The 20,804-nt window shown below is 43.1% G+C and overlaps 1 protein-coding gene across 1 annotated transcript in view; it reads left to right on the plus strand.

Annotated features, from left to right (window-relative positions):
- The first annotated feature begins 1,611 nt into the window (after positions 1-1,611).
- The window catches only part of LOC140913608 (cytosolic phospholipase A2 zeta), a 40,919-nt gene continuing 21,726 nt past the window's right edge, over positions 1,612-20,804 (plus strand). Inside the window, exons 1-5 of the mRNA XM_073350335.1 lie at positions 1,612-1,713; positions 3,964-4,036; positions 9,437-9,573; positions 16,334-16,462; positions 20,755-20,795. Of these exons, the coding sequence (XP_073206436.1) occupies positions 1,612-1,713; positions 3,964-4,036; positions 9,437-9,573; positions 16,334-16,462; positions 20,755-20,795 (482 nt within the window). The remainder of the gene's footprint in view (positions 1,714-3,963; positions 4,037-9,436; positions 9,574-16,333; positions 16,463-20,754; positions 20,796-20,804) is intronic.

Consider the following 20,804-nt stretch of genomic DNA (forward strand, 5'->3'; position numbering starts at 1 on the left):
TTTCATGGATTTCCAATAGGACTTTGTATTTCTTCTGTGACTTCAATTTCAGGGTCTTTTGCGGATTCTTTTTGCAGGACAGGCACTTCCATTACTTTCATATGCGTTTTTAAAATGAGTGTGTTGTAATACATATTCATCTTTTCTGAAGCCTTTATGGCCTACTGTATGCACAATGAGCCTTTAAATACTGTATCTCTAGAATGAGTATTTTTATACACCAGCAAAGCTCTGTTTGCATATGGGAGAGGAGAATGTCTTTTTAGATTCTTTTCAGTGTCTCAGGCAAAATACATTTTTGTAATTTCCATGAATTGATTTATTTTTAAAGCATGGAAAAAGAATGAGGAAATTAATGTAAAAATACACATCAATAACATTGAGATGACAATAACGCTCACATCAGGAAATTCATAGTTAAAGTTAATGCCCCTCCCATTCTTACCTATCGCTTACTATTTCTGTAGAAAAATGTGTGGCGTGCTTCATAGGGAGACAAGACATGGTCCCTATCCCCTGGGATGAACTTTGAAACAAAGGGTGGGAGAAGGGGTGGAGGGAAGATAAGTGATGCAACTGTAAAAGGTCATGAGATGAGCAGATACTCACATCTTGTGAGTTCCTTCTTTATATTTCTTAACTTTTGGTATATCTTATCAATTGCCCTCGTATCTGAGCACTTCCCAGTCTTCATTATATTTGTCCTCACCTCACCCCTGTGAGGAGAAAAATATTATCCACATTTTACAGATGGAGAATTGACTTGCCCCAGGTCACATATGAAGTCTGTGGTGGAACAAGAGCCCAGGTTTCCCATCTTGTAGACTAGAGCCCTAACCACTGGACCATCGTTTCTCTGTCATGTACAGCTATTATGAAGTCTAGGTACATATAACTGTTTGAAGGAGCAAATTCAGTCTCAAGAGCAAGAGTGGGGGAATGCATGTAAGCAACTGAAAAGTAAGAGGAAAAAATATGTCTGGAGACATTTGAAGGGAGAGTATGAAGTTGTATGGCACAGTGTATTAAGGAATTAGGCTTTTGGTGTAATAATGGTGAGATACCCAGGAAGCTGGAAGAGACTATTAGTTGGCCCCTGTCATATGCTATTGGTCCGGCTTATATGGCAGGCATTGATATCCTGGCTCCTGTTACATCCGGCTGTCTGTCTGAGGCCCTTAATTTAATACCTGCTCCCCTGGACTAGGGATCTTTCCCCACATTTGATGTAACTATTTCTTTAATGCAAAGAAGCTAACCAAACATGCAGCGAAGAACTCAGAGAAATGTGCAGGGATGTTTTTTAAAATGGGCACTGGCCATTTAGGAATATACAAATGAAGTTCCTGTGCTCTGACTTCTTCAAAATGTCTCCAGTCACTGCCTCAGATAATTAGTTTAAAAAGGTAGGTTTGAAATAACATTAAAGAAATATGGCTGGAGGGAGCAGCGCTGTGTGAGTCCTTTCAAGGAAAGGATATTAGAATAACAGCTGTATAGAGGGGAGAACAGAACCAGCTAGTGAACTCGGAGCAGCCCAGTAGTTTTAAACACCGTTCATTCTCTGTTACATTTACCTCAGGCTTGGGAAGTGCCTGGACCGAGTCTCTCATGTTCCGTGCTGTGCTGCTTAGCCGGGTGTCAACCCGAATGCTGCCACTTCTGGCTGCTGTGCTATTTAAGGAGAAAGATACTGAGTTCTCTGACAGGCAGGTAATGTAAACTCTAGCAATTCTTTTGCTATATGATTTTGCAACTACTGAATGAAGAAACTGCCAACTGTTGCACTAGATGTGTAAAACTACAGGCCTGAGCATAGTGCTTATTGGTTTGCGTGGTCCCACTGATGTCAGTAGAAGGTTTAACAATAGTAAGTCCTGCATTTTCCAGTGTATGTTTTCAGGGTCAGGTCCTAACTCTGACCTTTTCAGCATATAGAGTGAGGCCTGGTCTACATCTAAAACTTAGGCTGACCTTGCTACATTGCTCAATGGTGTGAAAAATTCACACCCTGGAGAGATGTAGTTAAGATGACCTAAACCCCGATGTAGACACCACTAGGTCAATGGAGGAATTCTTCCCTCGACTTAGCTACAGCCTCTCGAGGGGGTGGATTTACTACAGCGACGGAAAACCCCTGCTGTTGTCAGTGTCTGCACTACAGAGGCATAACTGCAGTGCTGCAGCTTGTAGTGTAGACATATCCTGAGAGAAATATTCATAATCTCTGGGAGAAAAATGGAAGAGATTTATTTAAATATTTGCGTAACAAAGTTAGAAATACATCATTATTAACCATAAACTGTAGTTGGACTTTGCCCATTCTTCTTCCCAAAACCTCTTGTTCCAGGTGGCAGTCAGAGAGGGGGTGGGGGAAGAATAATTAACTTTGAGGAGACTGAGTAACACTTATTTACCTCTTTTCTTATCGCTTCATTATTCAAGTATAGAGCAGGCTTAATTGACACTTAAGTTTACATACCTATAAACAAAAAGAAGGAGGAGTACTTGTGGCACCTTAGAGACTAACAAATTTTTTTGAGCATAAGCTTTTGTGGGCTAAAACCCACTTCATCGGATGCATGCAGTGGAAAATACAGTAGGAAGATATATACACACACAGAGAACATGAAGAAACGGATGTTGTAATACCCACTATAACGAGTATGTGGGTATGGCAACACCCATTTTTTCATGTTCTGTGTGTGTGTGTGTAATCTTCCTACTGTATTTTCCACTGCATGCATCTGATGAAGTGGGTTTTAGCCCACAAAAGCTTATGCTCAAATAAATTTGTTAGTCTCTAAGGTGCCACAAATACTCCTGTGTTTTTTGCTGATACAGACTAACACGGCTACCACTCTGAAACCTGATACCTGTAAACAGTGATGCAAAATACTTAAGGCTACTGAGCCAGATTACTGCGTTTGGTTATGTGCTGGATATGGGTTCCTCACACAGGTGGTAAAATCATGAATGAACAAAATTCTCTCTACCAGAACAATTCCCCATTTACGTTAATAAGATTCAAGCTAATGATCTAATAAATAATACAGGCACTGTGGCTTTGGTCAAAGGTTTTGTTCAGGTTCTCAAATTTTTAGGTGTGACCACAGAAGGAAAAAAGTTATGTTCTTACCTTGTGTTAGGTAACACATGCTAGCTAACAGGAGGTAAAATTCTAGTGAAGACAAGGCAGTTTGCTGTTTCCACACATGGTAGTGCGCTGCCAGCATTTATTTTGACCTGTTACCATGTGTTAATGCTCCAACTAGCTTGCCTTCACAGGGATTTTATCTTGTTAGCTATGACATGTTAATTAACACGAGATTAGAACACACCTTTTTTTCCCTCTAGTGAAAATAAGGCCTCTAAACATTTCAAATCAGTAAAGTCAAGCAACACTTGTAAAGGTTAGAATAAAAAAGTGTGTACACTTCATTTCTTGTTTTATATCTCTGAGATATGTCTGTGCAATAATTTGTGTTATTTATTAGCAAATGAATGTTTTGAAGTTATTTTTCTAAAATGAGCGCATGGCAGCTCAACACTCATGGATAGCATATAAAGAACATTTTCATAGAATGTTTCTCTGAGACATCATAAAGTCTTCAATCTCAGGTTATATAGCAATATTCTGACCACCATAAACTACTTCCTGTCCCTTTGCAGGGACTTTCTCATGGTTCATAGTCCTCAGTTTAATGGAAACAACTGACATCTGAAGATGAGTAGGCAAATCTGAGATATAAAGGCAGATTACTGAAGTAGGTAAAGGAAAGGTAGGCCAATTCTACTCTGCTTAGCCTGATGAGCTTCCACTTCCTCAGTTTGAAGTGGTTCTTAGTTTTCTTAGGCTAAGCAACCCGTGGGCTGGCTGGTCCCCTGTTTTTGTTTGATATTAGCAGTTTTCTTAAGGTGAGTTGTTGCTGAGTTTAACATTCAGGTTGATTGTCTTTTCAGCATGACAAGCACCTGTACTACAATCTCACGGTGAAAGTCCTCAGAGCTAGAAACATTCACGGCACAGACCTGTGTAAGTCCTTGACCAAAATTATCCAAACTAATGTTCTTCTGTGAACAGAATACTTCAGATTCCATAGCACTTGTCTGGCCTCTGTCACAAACACTAAATTAACTTTTACAAATTTTTAGTCTTAATTTTTTTTAACTGAGGCTGATGAGAGAAAATAGTGAAATAGCCATGGTAGTTTCCAGGTAAATTGGTAACATGGAGGAACTGGTAAATTGAAAATGACAAAATTGGTAGGGCAAAAAATGTAGCTCTTGATTTTTTTTTTCTCTGACGCTGGTGTAAATGAAGAATAACTCCAGCAAAGTAAACAGTCACTAGTGTAAAAAGTAGGGTGAGTGCAAAGTGAATCTGGCCCTTTTTACTTTTAACCCTTCTATACTGTGTTAATCCTCTCCTGACCTTTTTAAAAAATAAACTAAACAAAATTAGGTGACAATGTTCAATTCCTTTAGTCAACTCCCTTTGAAAACTTTGCTTTTATTTTCAAATTAAAGTTATTCTTAACTAGAGTTTGTCTTTAGCCTGATTTTCAAATATGGTTGCCTTTATAAAAATGAGCACATTTGCTGCGCCTGGAAAACCATTTATGCATATAAACAGCCATTTGTGCATGCGAATTAGGTAACTGGGTACCTGGCTACCCCTTTGCATGTTTACTGAATCTCCATGCAGAAATGGCTGTTTATATGCACATGCGTGCGCACACACAGGTTTCTGCAGACAGAAAAGGTGATTATTTTTTGTGGGTGCACCTGTAGGAATTGTAGGCTGTGTGTGGGGAAAGATATGGGGATAACACAGCCTTTCTTCCAGTTCATCTAACTGTACCTGTATCTCAGTGCACTGTTGTCAAGGTTCCTCCCCCACTCTGAACTCTAGGGTACAGATGTGGGGACCTGCATGAAAACCTCCTAACCTTACTTTTACCAGCTTAGGTTAAAACTTCCCCAAGGTACAAATTAATTTTATCCTTTGTCCTTGGAATATCCACCGCCACCACCAAACTCTAACTGGGTTTACTGGGAAACGTAGTTTGGACACATCTTTCCCCCCAAAATCCTCCCCACCCCTGCACCCCACTTCCTGGGCAAGGTTTGGTAAAAATCCTCACCAATTTGCATAGGTGACCACAGACCCAAACCCTTGGATCTGAGAACAATGAAAAAGCATTCAGTTTTCTTACAAGAAGACTTTTAATAGAAATAGAAATAGAAGTAAATCGAAGTAAAGAAATCACCTCTGTAAAATCAGGATGGTAGATACCTTACAGGGTAATTAGATTCAAAACATAGAGAATCCCTCTAGGCAATACCTTAAGTTACAAAAAAGACACACAGACAGAAATAGTCATTCTATTCAGCACAGTTCTTTTCTCAGCCATTTAAAGAAATCATAATCTAACACATACCTAGCTAGATTACTTACTAAAAGTTCTAAGACTTCATTCCTGTTCTATCCCCAGCAAAAGCAGCATATAGACAGACACAGACCCTTCGTTTCTCTCCCTCCTCCCAGCTTTTGAAAGTATCTTGTCTCCTCATTGGTCATTTTGGTCAGGTGCCAGCGAGGTTACCTTTAGCTTCTTAACCCTTTACAGGTGAAAGGATTTTTCCTGTGGCCAGGTGGGATTTTAAAGTGGTTTACCCTTCCCTTTGTATTTATGACAACTGTGCTTAGAGGTGGGGATTATATAATTAACTTTGATAAGCTGATCCTACTGCAAAAAGAACCTGAGAGTTCTTCTCGGAGTGCAGTTTTCCTGTATCTTGACGGTTGGCTCCAAGTAGGTTGCACCAGCCAAGAGGTCACGTTGGTGGCTTTGTTCCTGCTCCATCTTCTTGTAGTGATGGGTGTCTGTATAAATAAAGAAAAGTCCGGTTGAACACCCACACTGGTGATAAACTTTATCAGAGTGACACTGGACTCCATTTCAACAAGAGCTATACTCACCACAGAAATATTCCAGTTAATAAGCAATCTGATAGCACAGATTACTTATTGACCAAAGATAACAGTCAAACTGTGCCTTTCCCTTCTAGGTCACATGGCCTCATGTATTTGTAACACCATTTGCCAGACTTCATCTATGCTACCTACAGGCCTGGGTCTGGTCAGTCTATGCACCAGACAAGGATCACATCAACACGAGAGTGACCATTCCCTTTCTTATTTGGTGGTCAAACCTGGATGGAATGACAGTTGGCACCCCCTTCATCACTCCCACTTTTAGTACCATCATCATCATAGATGCATCCCTTATGGGTTGTGGTGCTCACCTGAACAACCACACCATACTAGGTATTTGGATCCTTCACGAGGCCAGACTGCACATCAGTCTACTAGAACTGAGGGCAGACTGTGTGGCATGCAGACTTCTCTCCAGCTCATTTATTCTCTCCATGTCCAAGTAATATTGGGCAACATCACCATGGTCTTTTACATAAATGACAAGGGCAGAGCAAAATCTCTTCCCCTTTGCCTAGAAGCAGCCAGACTTTGGAACGGGTGCACCAGAAATGGCATCACTATCCAATCCATGTACCTTCCAAGGGTTCAATACTCTTTACCAGACAACCTGAACAGACGCTTCTCTGCAGACTGTGAGGGGGAGATACACAGCTCCATCCTGAATGAGAGATTCATTCAGTGGGGACCACCTTAATGGGATCTCTTCATGTCCCAAACAAACAGGAAGCTTCCCTTATAGTGCTCCAGAGGAGCTACGGATCATGGCTCCCAGGGCAATGCTCTCCTGTTGTCATGGACGGACGAACTTAAATATGCCTTTCCGCCTGTTCTCCCATTACCATGGGTCTTGAGAAAGATCCATCATGAAAGGGCCAGAGTCATTCTCCTCACACCCACTGGCCCAGACAGTTTTGGTTCCCGGAACTCCTGAGAATGTCAGTTCATCCTCCTCTCAGGATCTGCTCCATCCTGGATCTCCTTACTCAGGAAGGGGGCAGAATCAGACACTCCCATCCAGACCCACTCCACCTCATGGCCTGGTGTTTGGATGGGCATCAGAACTAGAGTGTCTTTGCTTGGCACCCATCCAAGATATTCTTATTCAAAGTAGGAAAGACTCAACTAGGACCTGCTACCTAGCTAAATGGAGATACTTCTCTCTACTTGGGCTTAGCATAGGCAGCCTTCTCCAAGTTCTGAGATATCCCAGTTGTTTTAGTTTACCTGCTGTTTCTAAAGATCTCAGATCTTTCCATTAGCTAACTGCAGGTCCATTTTGTAGGGATCAGTGCTTGCCTTCTTCCAGTAAAGAGAGTTCCCATCTTTACTCACCCTACAATAGTGAGATTCATGGAAGGCTTAATTAGAACTTTTCTGCCAGTCGTCAAACCTGCATCTCAATGGGACCTTTATCTCGTCCCATCAGCACTCACCAGGCTGCCATTTGAACCCTTGACAACATGCTCCATGTCCCACCTATCCATGAAAGTTGCATTTTTAGTTGCTGTTACCTCAGCCAGATGCGAGATGGGAACCCTCCTGGCAGGCCCACCATATGCTATTTTTCACACACAAAAGGTCTCCCTTCTGTTCCATCCTAAATTCCTTCCCTAAGTTATTTCTGAATTCCATGTCTACCAAATTTTCTTCCTGAAACCCTGTGTCTCTGTGGAGGAGAGGAGACTTCATTCCCTGGATGTCAGACATGCCTAGTCATTCTACCTGCAGAGGACCAAGTCTGCCAGAAAATCACCTAGGCTATTTCTTTCTATAGCAGAGAGGTCACAAGGACAAAGTATATCCTGTCAAAGAATCTCTAAATGGATTTCTGGGTGCATCATCATGTGCTACCAATTAGCACTTGTCCCTCTGCCTGATGGGATAAGGACACACTTCACAAAAGCACAAGCTGTCTCTACAGCATCCCTGCAGGAAGCACTGATAGTGGATATATGCAGAGTAGCTACCTGGAGCTCCATTCACACTAGTTCAGGCCTCTGCTGAGGGTGCAGTAGTGGGAGCTGCAGTACTTCAAGCATCTTTGCAGCTGGCATCCTCGCACTCTCCTCCAGGATGAATACTGCCTGCCAGTTACCCGTGTGTGGAATATACATAGGGATCAGCACTTGAAGAAGAAATGGAGGTTACTTACATGTAACTGAATGTTCTCAGATGTGTGGTCCATATGTGTATTCCAGTACCTGCTCTCCGTGCCCTCTGCTGCTGTCTTCATGGTACGAAGAGGCACTAGAGAGGCCCACACCACCTTTTATACCCTCGGTCTGGAGCATGAGGTGAGCTCCTGTGCATCTGCAGGCCAGTGGACTCTGCTTGTTAGAATTTCTGGACCTGTGTGGAATACAGACAGGGCCACACGTCTCAAAGAACTTCCAGTTACAGGTCAGTACTCTCAATTTTTGGTGCTTTTGCTGCGTTTTGCATCTTAAGTGGAATTGACTCCATAGGAACATGTTTGTTTTGACAGCCATTTTGAACGCTAGGTTATTGATATTCAGTAGCCCGAACTAAACGCTGAAAAGAAAGTGGATAATGAGACATGATGGGTTGTCTTTCAAAGAAAGCTATGAGTAGGGCCCGACCAAATTCATGGCCATGAAAATCGCATCACGGATCATGAAATCTACTCTTGTGTGTGCTTTTACCCTATACTATACAGATTTCACAGGGGAGACCAGCATTTCTCAGATTGGGTGTCCTGACCCAAAAGTGAGTTGTGGGGTGTGTGTGTGTATCACAAGTTTATTTTAGGTGGCTTGTGGTATTGCCACCCTGATTTCTACACTGCTTTCAGATCTGGGTGGCTGGAGAGTGGCAGCTGTTAGTTGGGCACCCAGCTCTGAAGGCAATGCCCTGCCAGCAGCAGCGCCGAAATAAGGGTGGCAATACCATACCATGCCACCCTTACTTCTGCCTTGCTGACTTCAGAACTGGGCAGCCAGAGAGTGGTGGCTGCTGACTGAGGGCCCAGCTCTGCAGGCAGCAGCGCAGAAGTAAGGGTGGAAATATCATAACATGTCATCCTTACTTGTATGCTGCTGCGGGCAGTGGCTCTGCCTTCAAAGCTGGGCTCCCAGCCAGTAGCTGCAGCTTTCCAGCTGCCCGGCTCTGAAGGCAGTGCCACCATCAGCAACAGCACAGAAGGAAGGGTAGCAATATTGCAATCCCCCTACAATAACCTTGCAATCAACCCCCCCCCCCAAATCCTTTATGAGTCGGGACTCCAACAATTACAACACTGGGATATTTCAGATTTAAAAAGCTGAAATCATGAAATTTATGATTTTTAAAATCCTATGACTGTGAAATTGACCAAAATGGACAGTGAATTTCGTAGGGCCCTAGCTGTGAGCTGAGGAGAGAAGTTGCCTGTTGAGGGTTTTCCTGATGCCAGTCTTCTGTCCTCCCTTTCAGTGTCCAAGGCAGACTGCTATGTGGCATTGAATCTTCCAACTGCATCTCCAGTCACATCTCGAACACAGGTTGTTTATAATTCCAGTGATCCAGAGTGGAATGAAACCTTTGAATACAGGATCCACAGTGCTGTGAAGGTGAGGTGGGTTTCTTTGACATGGAGCTGGCTAGATTACCCTACTCCATCCGCAGTGGAAGGGTCTTAGCATTCAAAAAACAAAGGGTCATTATTCTAAGACACACACATACTGAAATAAAATTTAGAGATTCAAGATCTGCCTCTATCAAGCTCTTCACTTCCCAGTGAAGTGATTTCTGATGACAAATGTAGGAGGTAAATTTCAGTGAAGACTTCTTTTTTATTTAAAACAAGGCTCTGGAAAAATAGTGGTGCAGGGAAAAGTAGGAGCTGTGACTTTTAAGGACTCTTGAGATGGAGGCAGGGTAGATGAAGAAATTATGCTTTTTGCAGTTTTCTCAAAGGAAAGTGTTTGCAAGTGGAATATCATTGTTTATATAGAACTGTACATCTGAAAGTGCTGTGCGAACTAATCCTCTCAAGATTTCAGTGTGGTTAGGTAAGCAAATTCCTGTTGGATACATGAGAAAACTGAGGCCCAAAAGTGTTGTGGTTTCCCCCAAACTACACTGGAAGTCTGACAAAGCCAGGGTTAAAAGTCAGGTTTCCAATCCAAAGCTCAAATCATTAGACACCACTGCCTCATTAAAAAAGAACCATAAGGCATAACTGGAGATGGGGTATCAAATTCAGCATTCCCATACAGGAGTTTAAGGAAGGGGGGCAAGGTAGGAATGCTGTTGCTCACCAGGATGTCATGTGGGATTGGCTGATTGAGTTCTCACTTGGTCTGCCTTGTGGAAAGGCTTTGGCTACGGGGCTGGTGTGTAGAAGTTTTGAGACAGGTGTTGTAGAGATGTACCAACATAATCTGTGACAAGAAGTCAATAGACTATCCAAAAAGTTAATCAATTTCCTATTGATAGCCAAATAGTGACAGCACAGTAATATCTGTAATACTTTTCTCTGTAGGAAGCCACTCTGCAGGAAGCCTGAAATTCTGCCTGTTCTTTCAAACTTGCTAGGGCAGCAGCCATTAGTTAGGTTGAAAAACTTATGTACCCCTGAGCCTTCCTAAATAATACCACTTGTTTAAGACACAACGTATCACTTGATTACTGAATTGCATGGCATTCAAAACTGCTCACAAAGCACAGGAGGCCAAGACCTCTGAGAAAAGTTTTCATAATCAAATGCAGGGGATGCTGGCTTATATTGGTTGATAGCTAACTGGTTCTTGTCTAATGTGTTTGCCTAACTGTCTGACATTCTCTCCCCGACCAATAAGCTCATTGTGTCCAGGGCTGGCCTTACCATGAGGCGAACTGAGGCGGCCACCTCAGGTGCCAGACTTGCGGGGAGAGGAGTGCCACTAGGACCCAGAGTGTAGAAAATTGTCTGCTGCTGGTGCATATGTATTCTCTCTGCTCCAGATGCACAGAGATGGTGGAGTGCTGTGCTGGAGGAAGGAGGGCACAAGAGACATAACAGGCAGGCAGGAGAAAAGGTGAGAGGGAATAACAGAAAGCAGCAGGAGCTGCAGGGACAGAGAGGAGGAAGAGCCTCTTATGTACCTCTCTAGCACCCCCAGGAGCCTGGACTGATTAACACCAGCTTCTCAGGGAGCTTCCTGTTTCCTGCTGCTTTCCTGAACCCACTTGAGGAGAACAGGCAGTCAACTGAAGTAGTAGGAGCCAGTTGAGCCCTTAAAGCGCTGATATCATCCCTCACTCAGACCCTGCTACCAGCCTGCTTATGTGTCCCCTTCAACTGAGTGTTGAGAGCCACTATAGCTGACACAGAACAGCAGTCATGAATGAAAGAAGAAAACACTCCTCTGGGGCAGCATTCAGAAAAAGAAAGAAAGCAAAGGAAACTTTTCTATCTAAGCAGGAAGGACACAAATGTTCACAGTGAGCCTTCTGGCCTCAGTGAGGATGTGAGTGGTGAGGAGATGCCTGATCTTCCAGTTAGTCAGAGTGCAGGTGACCTGGCATCTACTGCAGCATCCATATCTCCATCTCAAATGGATGTAACCATGCACATTCCTGAAGAAAAGTGTAGATCAGACAAGAGTGTGGTGGAGGCGCAAGAAACAGCTGCTGCTGCTGAGTTTAGTTCCTTAAGTCTAGATGATCCAGGACTGTGGACCCACTTGAACAGTAGCCTGAGGGACTTCCTTGTACTGCATGGGCCACAGCAAGTGAAAAACTTCATATTCCCCAAAGACAATGAAAATAGAAGTTTCCATCCAACACATTACTGGCGTGAAATCCCCAATGGTGACAAAGTGGAGAGGCCATGGCTTATGTACTCAAACCCCCAGAATGCTGCATACTGTTTCTGTTGCAAACTCTTCCAGTCCAATGTTCCAGCTGCATTGGGTTCTACAGGAACAAAGGACTGGAAAAATCTGGCTAGAAATCTGGCATGCCATGAGAAGGCAGCAAATCACCGGAGAGCATTCCATAGATGGAAAGAGCTTGAGATGAGACTAAGGTTAAAGGCCACCATAGATGATCAGCATCAAGAGAAGATTGCATCAGAGTCTCTTTACTGGCAAAATGTTCTGAAAAGGTTCATTGCCATTGTGAGAGTGCTTGCTACCCAAAACCTAGCACTGCGTGGCACTTAAGATCAGCTGTGTGTGCCAAACAATGGAAAATTCCTTAAAATTGTGGAGCTGATGGCTGAGTTTGATGCTGTACTCCAGAAGCATGTAAGAAGAGTCACCACCCAAGAAATGTACGCACACCACTACCTTGGAAAAAGAATTCAAAATGAGATCATACAGTTGCTGGCAACAAAAGTCAAACAGAAGATTGTGGCAGATCTGAAGTCAGCAAGTTATTACTCTGTTATTCTGCACTGCACACCTGACATCAGCCGTACGGAACAAATGGCTTTAATGGTGAGTTTTGTAACAACAGCAGAACCTAGTGAAAATGTCCCTGCAATGGTGACTGTCAGAGAGCATTTTCTAGAATTTATTCACATTGATGATACTACAGGAGCTGGTACGACAAATGTGCTTCTTAAAAAGTCAAAAGATACGGGAATTGCGATAGCTGACATGAGAGGTCAGGGCTACGATAATGGTGCCAACATGAGAGGAAAGAACAGAGGAGTGTAGACACGGATCTGAGAGTTAAACCCTCGAGCTTTTTTTGTTCCATGCAGTTCTCATTCATTGAACTTGGTGGTCAGTGATGCAGCATCAGCTTCTAGTGAGGGTGCTGAATTTTTTAATGTAATTCAAAGCATCTGTATATTTTTCTCTGCATCAACTCATTGATGGCAAATTTTGAAGCAACATCTGGGAACATCCTCTCTCACACTGAAACCACTGAGTGCCACACGATAGGAAAGTCAAGTGGAGGCGTTAAAGCCTATCAAACACCAAATTGGGAAGATAGATGATGCCATAGTTGCCATATGGAGGATAATGCTATGACAGGAAGTGTTCGTGGGAGAACAGTGGCAGAGGGAAATGGCATCACCAGAAACATACCTAACTTCAAATTTCTGTGTGGCTTAGTGTTGTGGCATGACATACTGTTTGAAATAAATGTTCTAAGCAAGAGACTCCAAGGTGTTGACCTTGACATATCTGGAGCAATGGAACAGCTGGACAAAGCAAAGTCACACCTACAGTCTTATCAGTCAGATGAGGGATTTCAAAACATTCTGAAGAGTGCACAGAAGTTGGCAGAGGAACTTCACACTGAAGCTATTTTCCCACCCATTCAAGAACACAGGAGTCACTGAAAAAGACATTTTGATTGCAAAGCACAGGATAATCCCATAAGAGACCCCAAACAACAATTCAAAGTTGTATTCTTTAACCAGGTGCTAGATTGTGTAATACAGTCAGTTGAATGTTTCATGCAGCTCAAGGAACACAGCAGTATATTTGGGATGTTGTATGATATTCCAAAACTCCTCACTATACCTGAAGAAAGACCTACACCAGCAATGCAGGGCACTGGAGACAGTGTTGACACATGATGACATGCACGATATTGATGCAAGTGCTTAGGTGATGAACTGAAAGTCCTTTCAAGATATATTTGAGCAGTATCAACTCCAAAGGTTGTCCTGGAATATATGTGCACAAATAAGATGACCACCTTCTTTCCAAATGCTTTTGTTGCTCTGCACATACGTCTAACGCTTCCTGTAACAGTTGCGAGTGGAGAACGCAGCTTCTCCAGGCTGAAGTTAATAAAAACACATCTACGCTCCACAACGGCACAGGAGAGGCTGGTTGGCCTTGCAACCATCTCAACAGAGCACGAGTTGGCTCAGACGATGGACCTTCAGCAGGAAGCAGTTCAAATCTTTGAAACCAAGAAGGCATGGAAAGCACCACTTTGATTATTCAAACAGATAAAAATGCCAGTGTTTACTATGCTGACAAGAGAAGTTACATTTGCTGTTTAGGCATTTGAAAGTTAAGTGTTACTTAAAACTTCAAACAAAGTCTTTTAAGTTGTTAGTTCTCCTTTATTGGGGTAGGTAGCAGAGCAGTACCATGAGAGGAGTAGAACAGGAAGAAGGCAGAATTGAGACCTTTCAAAGTTTTGACCCAAGTGAGCTCCCCGCCACAGGTGCCAAAATGTTTTGGGCTGGCCCTGATTGTGTCCTACCCCAGAGCATTACTGTTGGCCATTAGCAGGAATGTACTGCAGTATTTAAATGCTTGTCTAGCTTAGAATTTTTTCTCCCAACTTAATATATTGAGTAGAACTAAATGGGGTCTCTGCTGTCTATGCTTGTGCTTCTGCCATCACATGGCTATGCTAGTTGCTTGCCTTCTGTTCAAGTCTTCTCCCCTTCTCTACTTTTCCTCTCGTTCTGCCTCTTCCTCTTGCTCTGTTCCTTCACTCCTTCCAGACCCCAAGTCTGTTACTGGGGAGAATATGTTGTGTATCTGGTTGCACCAGTCCCTACCACCACTCTCTTTGTCACACAGATGCCTGCTGTGTCTATCGATTACCTCACCTCTTCAGGTGTCATATGTTCAGCGAGAGTGTTATGCATACAGACCCTAGGTGCATTGGCTGTCCCACATTCTCCAGTCTGGAGCACATGCTAGCAGAAGTAGCATCCATGTGGAGGTTTGTCACAAAACACAAACTTAGGAGGGGAAATGTTTTAGTTGCTTGAAAATAAAAGGGTAGAAGACTTCAAGTCCCCAGGGCCTGATGAAACGCATCCTAGAATACTCAAGGATCTGACTGAAGAGATATCTGAGCCATTAGTGATTATCTTTGAAAAGGTATGGAAGACGCGAGAGATTCCAGAAGACTGGAAAAGGGCAAATATAGTGCCAATCTATAAAAAGAGAAATAAGGACAACCTGTGGAATTACAGACTGGTCAGCTTAACTTCTGTACCTGGCAAGATAATGGAGCAAATAATAAGCAATCAATTTGCAAACATCTAGAAGATAATAAAGTGATAAGTAACAGTCAGCATGGATTTGTCAAGAACAAATAGTGTCAAACCAACCTGATGGCTTTCTTTGACAAGGTAGTGAATGCGGGGGGAAGCAGTAGATGTGGTATATCTTGACTTTAGTGAAGCTTTTGATACAGTCTCGCATGACCTTCTCATAAACAAACTAGATAAATGCAACCTAGATGGAGATACTATAAGGTGGGTGCAAAACTGGTTGGGAAAACCGTTCCAAGAGAGTGGTTCAGAGTCATGCTGGAAGGGTAAAATGAGCGGGGTCCTGCAGGGATCACTTCTGTTCAGTCTCTTAATCAGTGATTTAGATAATGGCATAGAGCATACACTTATAAAGTTTGTGGATGATACCAAGCTGGGAGGGGTTGCAAGTGCTTTGGAGGATAGGATTAAAATTCAAAATGGCCTGGACAAATTGTACAAACTAGAGAAATATTTGACGTAAATAGGATGAAATTCAGTAAGGACAAATGCAAAGTACTCCATTTAGGAAGGAACAATCAGTTGCGCCACATACAAAATGGGAAATGCCTGCCTAGGAAGGAGTACTGCAGAAAGGGATCTGGGGGTCAGAGTGGATTGTAAGCTAAATATGAGTCAATAGTGTAACACTGTTGCAAAAAAGCGAACATCATTCTGGGATGTATTAGCAGGAGTGTTGTAAGACACAAGAAGTAATTCTTCCACTTTACTCCATGCTGATTAGGCCTCAACTGGAGTATTGTGTCCAGTTCTGGGCGCCACATTTCAAGAAAGATGTGGACAAATTAGAGAAAGTCCAGAGAAGAACAAAAATGATTAAAGGTCTTGAAAACATGACCTCTGAGGGAAGATTTAAAAAATTGGGTTTGTTTAGTCTGGAAAAGAGAAGACTGAGTGGGGACATAAGTTTTCAAGTACATAAAAGGTTGTTACAAGGAGGAGGGACAAAAATTGTTGTTCTTAACCTCTGAGGATAGACCAAGAAGCAGTGGACTTAAATTGCAGCAAGGGAGGTCTAGGTTGGACATTCGGAAAAACTTCCTAACTGTCAGGATGGTTAAGCACTGGAATAAATTGCTTAGGGAGGTTGTGGAATCTCCATCATTGGGGATTTTTAAGAGCAGATTAGACAAACACCTGTCAGGAATTGTCTAGATAATACTTAGTCCTGCCATGAGTGCATGGGACTGGACTAAATGACCTCTTGAGGTCCCTTCCAGTCCTATGATTGTATGATAAGACAAAGGACAGAATAACAAATGAATTGAGAATGTCCCTTTATTCCACATTAGGCTGATAGATTTTATTTGACTGTGGAAGATAAGATGTTTAGATAAGATTTCTCGCTTCTCTCATTGCAGAATATTGTGGAGTTCACCTTCTATGACAAAGGCATTGTGCTGAGGAGTCATGCTGCCTCCATTCATTTTGATGTGGGGAATATTACCCCAGGGCAGACTTTGAATCACACATTTGTGCTAAATCCCCAGGTGAGACTTTTCTACCCAACTTTCCAGTGGGGAAAAGACTAGTGCAGGTAGGATGTGTAATTGACATGTGATGAAGAGGCTGGTAGTTGTACCAGGATTACTTCCCACATTAGGTATGTAGCAAGTGTTGATTTAATAAATATTCCTTTTCAAAATGGAGTATAATGTGGCTAATGAATCTCAACCTATGCAGTTGTCCTGGATCACATTTCAGAGATAACACTAAATAATTACGTTCTACTTTTTATCCAGAATTCCTTTGAAGCATTAGCTCTTAAAGCTTCCACCATAGCCCCGTGTTCAAACTACCCTGTTGTTTGGCTTCCAGGGCTCACAATGTGACACAAACCCTTAGAAATTATTGGTGATGTTTGATATTGAGTCACTGGTGAAAATTCCTCAGGGAAATATTCAGATTTAAAGTCCATATTGCCTCCACGTCCCTTGCCACATTTCTGCATGAAATAGAAGGCAATTGCCAAAGTAGGTTGTATGGGAGATTTCTTGGGGTGTTTTTAAAAAAAACACTATACTGTCCTTTTTGGGAAACATCATGGATTTATGCCTTGTAGGCTGTCAATGCTTCAGAGGAGGTAGTGCACGCAAAAGGTGAATGTATCGGCTGATATCTAAACTAGAGGCCTGTGAACTGATTAACAATGAAGTTGTACAAAACTCTGCAGTTCTGTTTTGCAGGGGTTCCTGTAAATCTCCTTTCAGTTTTGCTCTGTGTGGGATCAGAGTCCTTGAGTTCCAGGTTAGAATGAAACTCACCTGAAAGCAGTGAATTCTTTGTGGTTTCTATATGAAATCATACATTGGCCCAGCAGGTTTCACAAACCCAGCATGAGGTTTGGATTTGTAATCAGGGCTCAGTTTGGTGGAAGAAGAATGGTGGTACTCTCCCAACCTCCATTTATAATCAAATCTTTGCCCATTTGAGAGACCAGTCTGATTTTCCTGAGGGAGTAATTGCGAGAGGAATTCAGGGAGACAGAATGCAATTATTCAAGCAGAATTTTCCTAGAAGGGTGAAACAAACACATCTACTCTTGCAAAAAACATGCACTTTAAGTAGAACAACCACCACCGCTCGACTATACTGGACTCTTACTGACCCAGAGGGAAATATGACTTCATTGTCATCACCACATCCTGCAGTATATAGATTTTTCTTTGAGGTCTTCCATCTAAGCACTGATTAGACTTTAATCATATTTTAGCTGGGGAGATCTGAGGTGGCAGGAGTGCAGGCCATAGAGGGAAGCCAAGGCATGACTATTGGCACAGAAGACCTATGGTTAGAAATGGCCGTTAAGGTACATATGAGCTCATTACCTTGATGAAACTGGGTATAATTTTACTTTTTGGAAGGGTCTCCACTATAAGATGCTGCATTTGTCTTGGAATCCAGATTATATAAATCAGTTTGTGTTTTGTTTGCTCTTCATATCCTCCATCACGTTATATCTGAGCTCCTCTGCTATATGGTGAGAACAAGCACAAACCCCCACCACAGCTGTTGCTGCAACCTCAGCTGACTGAGTGCTGTCAGGGCACTGCTGTGATTAAAGACTATCTGGGAGCTTATGATAAAGTGTAACCTACACACCTCCTGGGTGTGGTGTTCTGTCCCATCTAGTGGCATCGAGACCACTTAGAGAGAGAGAGAGATTAATGAGTCTGCTCTACAGCCTTAGCCAGAGCCAACTGGCGCTTAGCTCATGCAGTAGAGGCTCATGCACTAAAAGCTCCAGAGCCCCCACTTGTGACACCGACAGATCCTGGTCATCAGGATCAAACCTGGGGCCTCGGAAGCTTAGTGCATGAGCCTCTACTGCATGAGCTAAAAGGCAACTGCTTTTTAGCTAAGGCTGTAGAGCAGACTCAATAATCTCTCTGTCTCTCTAAGTCAGGGGTGGGCAAACTTTTTGGCCCGAGGGCCACATCGGGGTTGCAAAACTGTATGGAGGGCCAGGTAGGGAAGGCGGTGCCTCCCCAAACAGCCTGGCCCCCACCCCCATTATCACCCTCCTACTTCACGCCCCCTGACTGCCCCCCTTAGAACTCCCAACTCATCCAACCCCCCCTGCTCCTTGTCCACTGACTGCCCCCTCCCGGGACCCCACGCCCTATCCAACCTCCCCTGCTCCTTGTCCCCTGACTGCCCCAACCCCTATCCACACCCTGCCCCATGATAGGCACCCCGGGACCACTGACCCATCCAATCCCCCCACACTCCTTGTCCCCTGACTGTCCCCTCCTGGGAACCCCATCCCTAACTGCCCCCCCAGGACCCTACCCCCTATCCACCCCCCCTGCTCCCTGTCTCCTGATCACCCTCCCCCACCCCAAACCTCCGCCCCATCCAATCACCCCCCTCCCCTCACTGCCCCCTTACCATGCCGCTCAGAGGGCAGGACAGGCTTATTGGAAAGCCTGGGAGGTGAGCGGGTGCAAACTGCGCAAACCACGCGGCCAGCTGAGGCTGCGGGGGAGGGACTGGGGGCTGGCCTCCCTGGCCGGGAGCTCAAGGGCTGGGTAGGATGGTCCCGTGGACCAGATGTGGCCCGTGGGCCATAGTTTGCTCACCTCTGCTCTAAGTGGTCTCGGTGCCACTAGATGGGCCAGAACAACACACCAGAAGGTGTGTGGGTTAAAAAATCACTTGTTTTTTTAGTAGGGAAGTACTTGCTTCTTGCTTTTGCCTCCACTTTACTCCCATTTAAGATTATTAACCACAATGTTTCTCTGTATATTTAGCACTTAACTATCTTGAGCAATTTTGTATTGTCTGCAAACTTTGCCATCTTAGTGTTTTACCCCTTTTTCCAGATCATTGATGAATATGTTGAATAGCAGTACAGTTGGTCTCAGTACAGATCCTTGGGGGACCCAGCTATTTACCTCTCTCCACTGTGAAACTGACCATTTATTCCTACGCTTTGTCTTTTAACCCATTACTGATCCATGGGATGACCTTCCCTCTTATCCCATGACTGCTTATGGTGCTTAAGACCCTTTGGTGAGGGACCTTGTCAAAGGCTTTCTCAAAGTCCAAATACACTATATCCACTGGATCACCTTTGTCCATATGTTTGTTGACCCTCTCAATGAATTCTGATAGATTGGTGAGACAGGATTTCCCTTTACAAAATCCGTTGGCTCTTCCTCAACATATTGTGTTCATCTCTGTATCTAATAATTCTCTTCTTTACTATAGTTTCAACCAATTGGCCTGGTACTGAAGTTAGGCTTACTGGCCTATAATTACCTGGGTTACCTCTGGAGCCTTTTTAAAAAAATCTGTGTTACATTAGCTATTCTCCAGTCATTTGGTACAGAGGCTGATTTAAGCAATAGGTTACATACCACAGTTCTGCAGTTTCATATTTGAATTCCTGCAGAACTCTTGGGTGAATATCATCTGGTCCTGGCGACGTATTACTGTTTACAATTTGTTCCAAAACCACCTCTTTTGACACCTCAATCTGGAAGAGTTTCTTAGATTTATCACTTAAAAAGAATGGCTCAGGTGTGGGAATCTCCATCACATCCTGGGAAATGAAGACTGGCACAAAGAATTCATTTAGCTTTTCTGCAACAGCTTTGTCTTCCTTGAGTGCTCCTTTAGCACCTCAATCATCCAGTGGCCCCACTGATTTTTTGGCAGACTTCCTGCTTCTAATGTATTTAATTTCTTTTCCCCACAGTTTTTGTGTGTCATACTAGTTGCGCTTCAAATTCTTTTTTGGCTTGCCTAATTATACTTTTAAATTTGACTTGCCAGAGTATGTGCACATTTCTATTTTCCTCAGTAGGATTTGACTTCCAATTTTTAAAGGATGTCTTTTTGTCTCTAACTATCTCTTTTACGCTGTTGTTTGGCCATGGTGGCATTTTTTGATTCTCTTACTGTTTTTTTTTTTATTTGGGGTAAACATTTAGTTTAAACCTGTATTATGGTGTTTTAAAAAAGCTTCCATGCAGCTTGCAGGCATTTTCCTCATGTGACTGTTCCTTTTAATTTTCATGTAAATAGCTTCCTCATTTTTGTATAGTTCCCCTTTTTTGAAGTTAAATGCTACTGTGAAGGTTTTCTTTGGCATTCTTCCCCCTTCCCTCAGTCACCATCCTGGTCAGGTGGTTGGTAGTATATTCCTACTACTATACTCTTATTATACAAGCATTGAATTTCTATCCAGAGATTGGGGTGGGTCTGGAGCTATGAAATGTACTCTCCAATATTCAGGTGACCCACTGTGTGTCTGGTCTCTTTCAAGGAAAAGGAGGGGAAAGAAGAGTTGGATGTGGAATTTTCTTTGGAAGAAAGGTGAGGTTC

Source organism: Lepidochelys kempii, chromosome 6 (genome assembly GCF_965140285.1).
Source record: "Lepidochelys kempii isolate rLepKem1 chromosome 6, rLepKem1.hap1, whole genome shotgun sequence".
In the NCBI taxonomy this organism is placed as follows: domain Eukaryota; kingdom Metazoa; phylum Chordata; order Testudines; family Cheloniidae; genus Lepidochelys; species Lepidochelys kempii.